This window comes from Aythya ferina (genome assembly GCF_964211825.1).
Source record: "Aythya ferina genome assembly, chromosome: 20".
Taxonomy (NCBI): Eukaryota; Metazoa; Chordata; class Aves; order Anseriformes; family Anatidae; genus Aythya; species Aythya ferina.
This window is the reverse complement of record NC_140318.1, coordinates 9,363,336-9,376,240: the sequence shown is the minus strand read 5'-3', so window position 1 is coordinate 9,376,240 and position 12,905 is coordinate 9,363,336. Positions and strand designations below refer to the sequence as shown.

General features: G+C 50.2%; 1 protein-coding gene across 14 annotated transcripts in view; it reads left to right on the top strand.

Moving 5' to 3' along the window:
* The window catches only part of CACNA1B (calcium voltage-gated channel subunit alpha1 B), a 302,614-nt gene that overhangs the window by 279,887 nt on the left and 9,822 nt on the right, over positions 1-12,905 (top strand). For all 14 annotated transcript variants that reach the window (XM_084494378.1, XM_084494376.1, XM_084494371.1 and 11 more), the window contains 6 exons: positions 6,222-6,330; positions 7,668-7,775; positions 9,042-9,154; positions 9,827-9,954; positions 11,075-11,201; positions 11,747-11,857. In XM_084494378.1, coding sequence (XP_084350504.1) covers positions 6,222-6,330; positions 7,668-7,775; positions 9,042-9,154; positions 9,827-9,954; positions 11,075-11,201; positions 11,747-11,857 — 696 coding nt within the window. The remainder of the gene's footprint in view (positions 1-6,221; positions 6,331-7,667; positions 7,776-9,041; positions 9,155-9,826; positions 9,955-11,074; positions 11,202-11,746; positions 11,858-12,905) is intronic.

Below are 12,905 nucleotides of genomic sequence, written 5' to 3'. Positions count from 1 at the left end.
CGGAGGCACTGCTGCTGTGCCTTCCCAGGTCTGCCTTCTCCTTGTGAGTTACCTGGTACCTAGTTTAATTTCTGTCTGCAGAACACATCCACAGAACTCAGGTACACATGAGTAGTTTGCTTCTAAAATAGACTTTTCATAAGATATCTTTAATTTTTGCCTATCTACTTAGAAACCTCTAAAGCCTGTGCATGGCTGTGCCAGAAGTAGAGCTGGATTCCAGCCAAACAGCCCAAACCTCAACTGAACTTCAGAGTTCTGAGGCCAGGGGTGATCTGATTAATTTTGCACATTATCAAAGAGCCTCAAACTGCAGAAATATGGACTTGAGACCAGATCTGCATTTTTCCTACGGTGTAAGGCTGCAGGTTGGGCTGAGCCCTGCTCCCAGTTGTGGCTGCTGCTTCAATTACACCCTTGCAGGGAGGCAGCACCCGCTTTAGTTCCCACCCTTCTCCACTTCTGCAGGCAGTGAGGAGCAGCACGCACCCAGAGGCAGCTTCATGCTGAGCATCTTCCCCCAGATAAGGCTGCGGGTGGCTCGTGGAGTCCCCTTGTCCTACACCCACCAGCATCACCCCTGCTGCCCTCCCAGATGACGGGAGGCTCAGGAAGGATGCTGCAGCCCATCCACAGCCCTTCCAAGCAAACAAGCAAGGAGAGGCAATGACTGCCAGCAGCAGGGCTTTGTCTCTGCACTATTTCTGCTCTCTCCCTCTAAATATTTTTTTAAATACTCTTCTGTCTGGCAAAAGCTCTTTTGCCCCACATGTCCATCCTTTTCCTTTCCACATATATATATTTTTCCCAGTCTGCTCTGTTTGTTAACGTTTCGTGTGTTTCTCCCCGTCTTCACCCTTCTCAGTGTGTGTGAACTTTTTTTTTCTTTTTTTTTTTTTTTTTTCCTCCTTGCAGCCCCACCGGCTGCCGTCCTTCCTTCCTCTTGCTTTCTGGTTCCCCTTTCTCAGCTGTCCCCCTCAGTCGGCGTGCCCAGCCTCGGCCGAGCTCCGTGTGCGCGGCTCGCTGCCCTCTGGCCATGCATGTCGGGGTCCTGGGGCACCAGGAGAGCTCTATCCTGCACCGGGGTGGGGGGCAAGGAAGGCAGAAATGCCTTTTAAAATATTTTCTACTCGGTTGGAAAGAGGGATGAAAACCACTTTGACTTCACTCTGATGCCTTCAGGTTTGATCTCTGGCCCACTGGCAATTCGGGGTTTTTTGGGTTTACACCATTTATTGAGACTTGGAGGCCTTTTAGAGTCAGCTTGTCTGCTGCAAAGGGTCCTGGTTTTTAATATGTTGTCCAGTAGTAGCAGTATTTCCAGCAGGTGCATGTGGACCCTGCACTTTGTGGCTGTTCGCCTACCTACCCTTGAGGAGGTGTCACAGGACAGCGGGCTGCGTGTTACAGAGAGGTGGAGAGCTTCGTGGTTGAGGTGTGCACACCCCAGCTGAGGGACTTGGCTTGGGGCTTTAAAATGGCTGAAGGAAATGCTCCTGGTGCTGCTAAACCTCTCTGTTCAGCACTGCATTGCCCTAAAGCCTGGGGCTGAGCCCTGGGGACGGGGTGGTGCTGTCCCCAACAGGACAGGGGACCACCCAGCCCAGGCAGCCCAAAATGCCTCCAGGGATGGGGCATCCACAGCTTCCCACCCCCTCATAGTGAGTAAATTCTTCCTAATATCTAACCCACATCCACCCTTGCTGTGGCAGGGAGGAAGGCTCAGGCAGGCTGTGTAAAGCTGAGAGAAGAGTTAAATCAGAGCAGACTAATCACAACTAGGTCAGGGTGAATTATTCATAGCAAATAATTTATTCACCGAATTCAGCCTCGTCTTCCACAAGCAGGGCTCCACTGTCCTGAATTTATTCACATTTGGAGATTATTCCCCCAGCACTTCTTGTCCCAGAGGCTGTTCGGGAGCTGCTGGTAGGGTATTAATAATTAAAATCCATCAGGGTGCCAGCTAGCTTTCCAGAACCTGTACCTCAGTGTGCTCCTTGTCCCGCTACCGTTTGGGCAAACCCGATGGTGAGCAAGACTTACGGTGCAAATACTTGTGCTTGAGCTCAACACTTGTTTTCTGGGTCAGGCTGGGAGCCAGCAGAAGACCTCAGCCTCACCCAGGTCCTGCTTAAACCCTGCCTCAATTTTCTCTTGGCTTTTGACACTGGGATGGATTTCCCCGTTTCTCTTGTATGTTCCCTGTCCGTATGGACACTGCCCCAGAAATTTCCGAGCAGATCTTCAGAAATGGAACACTGAGCGTGCACAGGCTCTGCCCGTTCTATTTGACACAAATGTCTGGTTTTGTTACCGTATCTTTATTTATTTGAAATTCAGTCTGCCGGGAGGTGCCTGCACCCCTCTGGCCACACAAGTAACTGGAGCAAAAAGCATTGCCTCCCGCAGCCCAGCTGTAATCACTTACCATCTCGTTATCTGCTCGTTCTCCTTTTCATGGTGCATAGAGCTAATTAGGGGACTCTGGAGACAATATTGCAGCTCCTGCCTCGGGGCCCTTTTCCTGCAGAAATATTAACGAGCTCTCCACGTGCCAGCTCCCTCTCCCTCCCTCCCAGCCCTCCTGATGAAAGCTGACGGCTGCCCCTCGGGGAGAGGAGCAGGGCTCCACCTGCTGCTGGGTGCTCTTCCTTGGGTGCTCGTGGAGGAAACGGGAGGGAGCGGAACAGCACAGGGAGAACTTTCCTGCCAGGCCTGGGAGGATTTTATCTTTTTTTTTTTTCTTCCATGTCCCCCAGTTATTAACTGACCTGAACACCCTTTATTTGGGGCCATCAATTCCCAGGGCACACCAGAGTAGCGCAAACTCCTTGCTAGTGCAGGGAAGGATCTGCTCCCCTGCCATCTGCATCAGCGTGCCCTTGTCATTTCCTCCTGGAGTCTAGAAAGATAGAAAAAATTGTATTTTTTTTTCTATACATATTATAATCGAAATTTTAGAAACCTATTGCAAAGCATGAGGAACCAGTAAGGGTTTGTCTTGAAGCATGACCTCAGCCAGAAGAGACAGCAGAAATGAGGGGAGCTGTTAATTGTATTTGAAACAGTGTACAGGCTAAACAACTGGCTCAGGTTTTGCTTTTATCCACAGTGTTACCTGTGCAACGTGGGTAACATTGAGATTTTCTCTTCCATCTTGGTTAGGGATGAAAATCCAAAGTTCCTAATTTTTGGAAGAGTAATTTTAGTTCAGTCAAAATATTTGACTTCGAGAAATGTTAATAATTTCAGTTGGATGCTAGTCCCTTTTAAACAACACCTATGGAAATGCAAATGAGTTAAAATACTTGTAGGAACAGAAAGTAGGTTTCAAGTCACTGAAATTCCTTGCTTTGCACTTGTTGGAAGGAAACATTTTGATGATTTTGGTGTTTTACTGCATTTTCTTTGAGGTTTCTCCTGTGGATATAATTTTTGGCATAAGGGTGTTTTTTATAGCATTTGTGGGGAAAAAAAAAAGAAAGGAAAAAAAACTTTCTATTTTGTTTGCACTCAGTTGCATTTCGGGTGCTTGGGAAATGCATCAAAGGGTGCTAAAGGCAGGGAGGGCAGCGTCTCTCCTCCAGGTGGCCGTGCCCACACCTGACCCTGTCCCCTTTAGGGGGTTAGGGATGCTTGTAGCTGTAACCTGCTAGGCCTAGCTGCAGTGTGTTATAAGGCACTTCTGTCACCTTTCACATCTTTTTTATTTTTTTATTTTGGCTAAGAAATGGGTATCTGCTCTGCCTTGGGAGGTGCAACTTGCAGCGTCTCAACTGGCTGCCAAAAACCTGCCCCAGGAGAGGATGAGGAGGTGCCTCCCAGTTTGCTACCCCGATAGAGGGGAGAGGGAGCAAAGGGGTGACCAGCAGCAGAGATCCTGCTGCAGGGGCTGCTCCCCCAGGTGGGACCAAGGCTTCCATCTCCTGAGGGGACGGCTGGAGCTGCCCAGCCCCAGCGAGGTCTGGGCGATGTGGGAGGACCTGTGCTGCGCTCTCTGCAGGTTGAAGGTTTATTAGATTGGAAATTGCCTTGGCCTAAAGGTGTCCAGGTTGAGCTGTTTGACTGGTTTGTATGTTGGAACACTTGGAAGCGTGTTCCCCCTTCTTTCTGTCTTGGGAACATCTCCCTTTGGATCCTTCCCCCTTGATTACAGTTTAGGAGGAAAGACCATCCCTCATCCCTGTGCTCTGCCTCCCGGTTGGGAATTCAGGCTGGGAAGTCAGTGGGGAGACCTGGGACATCTCGGTCCCCAGATGATGCTTGGTGTTGGTTTTCGTGAGGATAGAGCTCTCCTGGAGGAATTATTTCTCATCTGCTTGCTCTCACTGCCATGCACCTCCTTTCTCTCTCCATCTGAACTCTGTCCCACTGCGGTGGGATGTGGTGGGGCTGTCAGTGGTGTGTGGGCTCACACGGATACAGTGATTCTGTGCTAACTTTTTGTGCGCTGAGGGCAGGAGTCTGAATTTAAATGGTGCTCCATTTGACACGAGTGAAGAGAAAAAAAATAAAGATGTGGCCTTGCCAGCATTTGCTACCGTCATTGAATTATAAAGGGAGGGGAGTCCTGCCTTTGGTTTCCCCCTCTCAGAGGCTTGTTGGACATGGAAGATAACCTCTGGGCACACTTTAAAAGCTTCTTGAGATCACAGTTGTTTGTCTCAGCCTTTAGGAGACTGGGTATGTTGTTACAGGAGTCTTTTGTGCGGCACATAATGAGATCCAAAGATGCGTACCAAGATAAACAAGGAGGTCTCACCTCCTTTTCATGACATTCAGGTCTTGAAAAGCAGACTTTTTGCACCAAACCTGTGCCCTCCATCCCCATCAGTGCCAGCAGGACAACTCCTGTGTGTTGGGGATGTCTCCCAGCAGCCCTCAATGTCGCAGTGCATGGAGCAGGAGCCTCCCCGCTGCAGCCCCACGTGGATCACTCAGCGGCACGTTGGGCTGTGCTCAACAAAGAGAGGGTTTCTGTGCGCTGATAGGGATCAAAATAACAGCCCCAGCAGCTTTCAGACACAGATGAAATCCACTCCCAAGCGAGGGGCCCCAGCCAGGCTAATGCTCGGCTTTGCAAGCCGCTGTGGAGCTCTGCGCAGCTGGATTAATGCTCAGTGACTTCTCTCGGAGAGCAGGAATGCGGGGCGGGTCTGATAAGGAGGTTGCTGAACGGCTTTTGAAAGCCGAGGAGCTGAGAAATGAGCAGATTGCCAAAGGAGAAGAAATCCATCCTTTAAATGCATCGCTCAGGTTATCAGCAAGGCTTGGGGTGCTTCCGCCCGTCTGCATTTAGCTGCTCTGACGCCAGGCGTGTTAAGGGAGCCACGGCTTCCAAAGTGCTTGCAAGAGATGAATTTGCCCTGCCAGAGGTGGTCCTGACTGGTGGTGGGGAAGGAGTTGCTACTAGGGCTAAAGATCTTGGAAGGCACGTGCAGATCTGGACTGCAAGAGCACAGGAGGGGGGAGTAACACCCTGCTCTCTCCAGCCTGGCTCCTTCCCCTGGGGGTAAGAGCTGGAGCGAGCTGTGTAGCTCACTGACTGAAGAGAGGAGATCTTCAGAGCTCCTGGGATGCCCACAGGGAAAGGAGGCAGGAGACTGAACCCAAGTGTCTCCAAACATGAACTTTTTACCCCTTTACCCATTAGCAGCCAGCCCCAAACAGCCCCTGAGAACCTGAGCCGTGGTCACTGTCTGCATAGAGCCGCATCCTCTGGTGGTGGATGCAAGTCCTCCATCCTCTTGCTCCAGCTGGCAGTGCCAGGTCTCATCATTAAAGGTACTGATGTAGGAGCCAGTGCTGGCTTCTTTTTCCCCCACTGTCACACAAGGACCTGGCAGTGGGGCACAGGTGCCAGCCATGTGTCTGGGCTGAAGGTAGGGCCATAGCTGGAGACCATCAGGAGCAGCGTAGCTACCTGAAATGGGGTGAGGATGTTAAAATCCGCTTCTTCGGGAAGAAATCTCTTTGTAGGATTACGGTACAAATGCTGGCAAATCAGTTGTTTAACAGCCACAGCCAACGGCTTGGACCTGCTCCAGGAGAGGGCCTGGAGCTGTTGGGGATGAGATGCCTGAGCTCAGCGCACAAAAGGCTCGGGGCGGCAGTGGGGCAGCTGTGGGGCTGCCTCCGGGGGCTCGCAGGAGGGCAGGGCCCGGGTGGGGGGGAGAAATCCCGACCAGCACTCACAGTGCCTGCCTTCCTCCCCGCAGCGCCTGGTGCGGATGAACATGCCCATCTCGCCCGAGGACCTGACGGTCCACTTCACGTCCACGCTGATGGCCCTGATCCGCACCGCCCTCGAAATCAAACTCGCCACAGGTGAGAGGGGGGTGATGAGTGACCGCGCGTGGGGCCTCACACCCTGCTGCACTGCGGCCCTGAAACCACAGAAATGCTGACAGCGTTGGGGTTACCATACCCCAGCACAGCAGCTGAGATGTGCCGGGCTCCCCCGAAAGCCCCAGGCAGCTCCTTGCTCTCTAACAGCCGCATGAGTTTCTGCACCTTACTTCTTTGCTATCCCAGCACGGCGGTGAAAAAGGCAGCGTTGCTGTCTGCTGGTGGCCCTGCAGTGACTTGAGGCGCCTGGAGATAAAATTAAGTTATTTAAGTGTTTAATCAGGCGTGTGCTTGACTTCCCAATTAAACACCGCAATGTAATAAAGCACGCCGGCCTTTTCTGTGGGTCGGTACGCTGTTTAATCAGGCTGGCTGGGGTCACAGGCAAGGCATGACGGGCCAAAGCACTTCTATTCCTAATCTAAAAGCAAACAGGAGGTAATGATGCTCTTGTGAGCAAAGGGCAGGCGGGGTTGGGGTGCTGTGCTTTTCCCAAGTGGTCTTAGGCCAATCTTCCAGCCCCTCTGTGTTAATTACCTGCCTCAAATGTTACTGAAACTTTGTCTTTGATGCTTTGGGTGTGCAGTGCTGAGAGAAGACAAAACTTTGAGGCTGCTGGAGAGCTCCCCCAGAGTGACCCCAAGTACCAGATGCTTGTTTTCAAGGACACACTTAGGACTGTCTGGGATTTTAGGGTCCTAGTTCCCTGTCAGCAAAGGCAATTCCCACAGATTTTTTCAGCTGACAAAGGCCCCTCTCCTTTTTTTTTTTGCCACATACTGGAAGGGAACCAAAGAGTCAGTGCAGCTGATAGTGCTGGCACCGCCAAAAGGGTTGTGAGCTCCTGACCCACTTTGTGGCTACGTGCTCAGTTTTGTGTGCTATGTTTAATCGAGTCTTTAGTGGGACTAACAGGCCCTTAATAAACCCTCTGTAATGAGACTGAGTGTGGGAGTTCAAACCGCCCTGTCGCAGCACCCAGAGTCTCCTCCCATTGCTTTCCTCTCAGAAAACTAATCTCTGTCACTCAGACGAGCTACTTAATTGCTGACTGTGTGGTGTATTCAGCTGGGAGTGGGCCTGTTGGCTCACACACACTTTAATCACTTTCCACTTGTGTACTGAGACCTCACTTTGGCCACTTGAATAATGCCGCTGTGTTCGGCTCCTCCTGGTTAAGTTGTCACCCAGCCTCTGTTTGGTGCTCTCGAGAACTGGCAGTGGGGGAAATGCCTTCTCTTGCTGTGCGAGCAGTGGGATGTGCTGAACAGACAGGGCTTTTCATTGACGTGCCTGTTTCCTCTCCCTTTTTTCAGGGGGTGTCAAGCAGCACCAGTGTGATGCTGAGCTGAGAAAGGAGATCTCACTGGTTTGGCCCAATCTGTCCCAGAAGACGCTGGACTTGCTGGTGCCTCCTCACAAACGTAAGTGGTCCACCAGCAAGCACCCAGCCCTCCCCAGCCACTTGAGAAGCCCACTGTAGGTTTTCCCCTCCCTGCCTGCTCTGTCCCGAGCCCTATTGAGGTGCATGGGCATCTAGGGGATGCAGCAAGGGAACCTGGTGTTGATTAGCACCCAGGTGCTGCCTCTGCAGGCTTCCAGCCCACATCTCTGCACCACGGTCATCCAAGGAGCTGGGAAGACGAGGTCTCATCCAGGCATGAGTTCTGTTACGTTACAGTGGGTTTCACGTCCTTAGAGCAATCCAAGAAGGGACCAAAAGCTGTGTGGCCTCTTCCAGACCTTTTTCACAACTTTTGTTTGCCTCCAGCCTGTGCCATACAGGACAGGAGAGCAACATCTGCTATCTGCACTCAGTTTGCTACAGAAAACCAGGGGAAGGAGATTAAAGGTTTGCTGAGAACTTACAGAACCAGAAGTGAGGTATCTTGGAGCTAAAGGCCTTTGTGTTACTCGATGATGTCTTTAGGTGAACATGCTGAGAAAACGGAAAGTTTGCCATTATCTTGATTGGCCAAAGCGAGGGCTCTGGATTCCTGATTAATGAGAAACAGTGCAGAGCAATAAAGGCAATGTTAATTAAGAAAAATGAGGGAGTTGAGAAGGTGCAGATCAGTGGGTAGCAACTACTGAATTCTTCTCCTCCCCACCTCTCCGGTTGCCTTTATATCTGGAGCTTTAACTCCTTGCTGTAAGGGACGTGCTCAGCTGCAGTGCGGGGAAGGGCTGGGAGCAGAGCTGCGAGAGTGAAAAAGACATCTGGAAAAATGCAATACTCTTTACATGTATGTATGTTAGCCCATTATGCCTCAGTTGACTGTAATTCAGAGAAATTGGAATAAGGCTTTGTTGATAAAAAGTTAGCTATGGATCTGGCATTAATTTACTGGCTCTTCCGTTGGCAATGCTTGCAATGCCACAGAGTTTTCCTGCCTGTTTCTTTTCCACCCAGCATCTGCAAGTGTTTGCCATAGAGAGTTAGAGTCAGGGGCCTTCCTCCCAGCAACAGACATCAGCAGGCAAAGATCTGAAGAAGTCTGTTATAACCTTTTCTTGCTTTTTTGCCTTTCCCCCATTTTTCCCTGTGTCTGTTTTGCCTCATCATTTCAATGCCACCACTTCTTCCTCCTTGTTCTTCACACCCGTTTGATGTTGCTGTTTCTCATGCACTGCGACTCACTCATCACCTCTGGTCCTTTACCTTCCCTCACCTGAACGTCCCTGGACAGCTGATGAGATGACTGTGGGGAAGGTCTACGCAGCGCTCATGATATTCGACTTCTACAAACAGAACAAGAACAGCAGGGAACAAGTCCACCAGCCTCCGGGGGGCCTGTGCCAGGTACTCAGCCAAAGGCTGCTGCTCTCTGCCCTCTCTCTCGGGCAGCTTCCCCTCTGAGCCGCAAGCAGAAGGTCTGGGTGCTTCCCCAGGCACCGCTTGAAAAATGGAAAACCCTCCCAAAATTCTTTCTCCCAACATAAAGTAAATAAATAAATAAAAAAGATGCAATTTCCTTTTCCACTAGGTCTGGAAGGATATTTTTTTTTAAAAAAAAAAGTCCCAAATAACTTGGCAGACTAATTTTCAGTCCTGTTTTAAGAAGTGGTGTAAACACTGAGGCATACTGTGAGATGTCTTTGGGACACAGAAGAATCACTGAAAGCTGATATTTGGCTCCAAAATGTTTTGGTTACTTTTTAAAATGGAAATTGTTCATAATAGATACATATACATATTATCAATACACTTGAAGACTTTTACAATTTCTTAAATGTATTTCCACACGTCTGGCATGGGATTGAAACCCCAGATATTTCTGGTGTGCCAAATAGCTGCTTGACTTCAAGGTGAGCATCCAGGTAGCCTCCAGCGTGGCCCTGTCCGCCTGTCCCTGGTGACAGTGCCACAACGGGGTGCTCAGCGCCAGCACTCACATCAGGATACAAAACCCCTGCCGCACTCAGCGGGTGCGGGGGGAAAACTTCTCTCTGACCCCTTCCCTTTACTTCGCAGCCCGGCCCGGTGTCACTCTTCCACCCCCTGAAGGCCACCCTGGAGCAGACCCAGCCCACAGCGTTCAGCAATGCAAAGGCGTTCCTCCGCCAGAAAAGCTCGGCATCGCTCAACAACGGGGGCACACTGTGAGTACCCCCCGACACAGCCATAACACATCCGAGGGGAACAAAGGGCAAATGCCAGCCTTGATCCTGCTGACTCAGTTTCCCTGGATGTTGTGTGGCACCTCCAGTGACCCCGAGCCCAGCAGCCACTGTGTGCCTTGGCTGGGACAATGTCCTGCTGGTGGCTGCCAACCTGCTGCACGTGGCTCTGCCTCCTGCCATGGCCTCGGGTGCAATTATCTACCCATTTCAGATGGTGGTGGCACTGGGAGCTCCAGAGCTGCATGTTTCTGTAGTGGCCTCCTCCAAATCTTAGAGCTTTCCATCGTGGCTAGTTTTAATTGCAAATTTGTTTACAGGATGTTGGGATCACTGCAAAACAGCCAGACAAATCCCAAACCAAGCACTGAATTGCTAATGCAGTGGGTTCCTGGGAGACCAAAAGGTCCTTGGGAGCAAAGAATTCCCTAAAGCTCAATGCACTTGAAAACAGCAAGAGCTGCCTGAGACTTTCCAGGACAGAATCTGGCTCTTTGGCCAAAATAATACCTCCCGAGACACCTTACCAAACAGTTGCAGTAATGGCAATCCCTAAATGTTTCACCTTTTCCTGCTCCTCAGGTGACTTTTTTCTGGGTCACACATGCCATGGATTTTTAATGATGGATGTCTGAGGTCGAAATGTCCTGAATAACCCCAATGGGAATCTGACCTAAGACCCAGCAGTAAAACCTAGGGCTACCTGTACCATTCAGTGAATGTAGGTTAGCACAGCCACGAATGTGCTTGACCCGTATCACTTAGGGCTATTTGTCTAACTGGTTTTGCATACATAATTTGCCTGAATTCCAGAATCGATCGTTCTTCTTCATCAGAAATTAAGCAGCAGAAGTTGATTTCCTCAGTTACTGAAAAAGAATGCTCTGACCTGTTTGGTTTCCTGGTTGCTCAGGGGGATCTTTGGGTTAGAAAGAAAGTGGCCCTGGGAAAACCTAGGGGACTTCATAGCTTCACCAGCCATCCTGCATCCATTTTCACAAGTGAGACATCAGAGGGTACCCAGGTGCTTTACTGTCAGCACAATCCCTTTGCAAAAGAGTTCATCTTTTTTTTTTCTTTTTTCTCCTTGATCTTCTGGCAGGCCACCCCCAGAGGGTGGAATCAAAGAGTCCAGCTCCTGGGGGACCCAGCGCACCCAGGACGTGTTTTATGAAACCAGGACACCAGCTTTTGAACGAGGCCACTCAGAAGAAATCCCTATTGAGCGGGTAAGCAAACAGGTGGAGACAGGGTGAAATGCAGTAGATTTTAATAGATACCAAGGCTAGATGCTTCCCTGAGAGCTGAAGGGGTCCTCTGCCCTTTGAGGTAAGTGTTGTTCACTCTCACAACCCAAAACTTGCTTGAACATTATAGAGAAAAAGCAAGCCTGAGAGCTTCAGCACCGATAGCTGTACTTGTTGGCGTGCTTATCCTGGGACTACGTGTCTGCTGAGATAGGTCACTTAGGGCTACATCTTCCTTGTCATCCCATTGTCCCAATCCCATTGTTATCAGTGTACAAACCCAGAGAAGAGGTGTCATGGGTCAGGGCTCATTGCCATGGCTGGTGGATGAACTTGTCCCACCTCTGCCCCTGCTGAAGGCAGTGCTGTCAATAAAGTGTAACTTGGGCTCCATGGCTCCAAATTTATTCCCTTTCCCCTACCAGCACCCCTTCCCAAACCAAACTTAGCAGAAGCCTGCTCAGATGATGGTTTCAAAGCTGACATTTGCATTCTTGCTCCTGAAACTGTTTCTTGATTTGGATCAGGTGGTGGAAATGAGGGAAATCAGCCCCACTCTCACCAACGGAGAGCACCAGCCGGGTCTGGAGAGCCAGGGGCGGGCAGCTTCCATGCCACGCCTGGCTGCCGAAACTCAGGTGAGCAGGGAGGGAGGTTTTTTGGGGTGGGAGACAGAGAGCGAGCCAGGAAGGCAGTGCAGTGCATTCTTTGTGCTCAAAGTTGCCTGCAAGTTCTGTGAAGTAAAGGTGTTCTCTGAACCTGGAGCCAGGTAACCAGCCTTGGGGCTCGGATCGTTTGTGTGCAGGCACAGCATTTTCCCAGGTTTACTCATTCCTGATTGCAGAAAAAGAAGGAAAAGAAAAAGGAAAAAGAACACAGAGAAATCCATCTGTCTGGGTTGCTAAATGATGACCGCCTACCATGGAGTGCCTGTTCTGATTAACTGGGGACGATAATGTTTGCCAGCCTATATTCCTGGAAGGCATGCGTTTCCCATTGGCAGTTGTTTGCCATCTATCCAGACAGACAGCCGAGGCATGCTCCAGTGCTCCAGCCATAAAATAAGCTGGAGATTTCCTGTGGTTCTCTTTGATGAATGCAGTAGGTATGGAAAATACCAGGAAGCCTGTGCCTGGAAGGCTGCACTGAGACATTAAGCAGTCTCCCTGTGTTTTTCCCTTCCCACAGTAATTAGCATATCTTGCATTGTGACTTTGATTAGTAATATGTTGTTAAGGATTTCATTTTCCTTGTTTGGCTTCTTGTAAAGAAATCTCATCATTAGGGTTGACCTTTACAGCAACTTGGCAACTAATTGTGGACGCTCCTTAGTGCATAGGATGTCATGGTTTTCACAGATCATTTTTGGGCACTCCACGTGTTCGCTGCCAGCTTGTTAACCCAGATGCTCTCCAGACATCATCCTGCCTCCTGTGTGTCTGAACACCCCATAGTCGTGTCTCTCTTGCTCAAAGGGCCTGATTCATGCAGTAAGAAATGAGCAGCCCATGGGCTCTTCCCCATTGCTCTCCGTGGGAAGCAGGACCTGGAAGATGTTCTGCATCCTAAAACTTAAAGACTGTGTCTTATGTGCACAGAAATAGCTCCAACAGATTAAATAGGTTTGCAAATGTGCTTAGGCTGGTGCAAGCTACGCTTTGCTGGCTAACAAATTTCCCAGCTGAC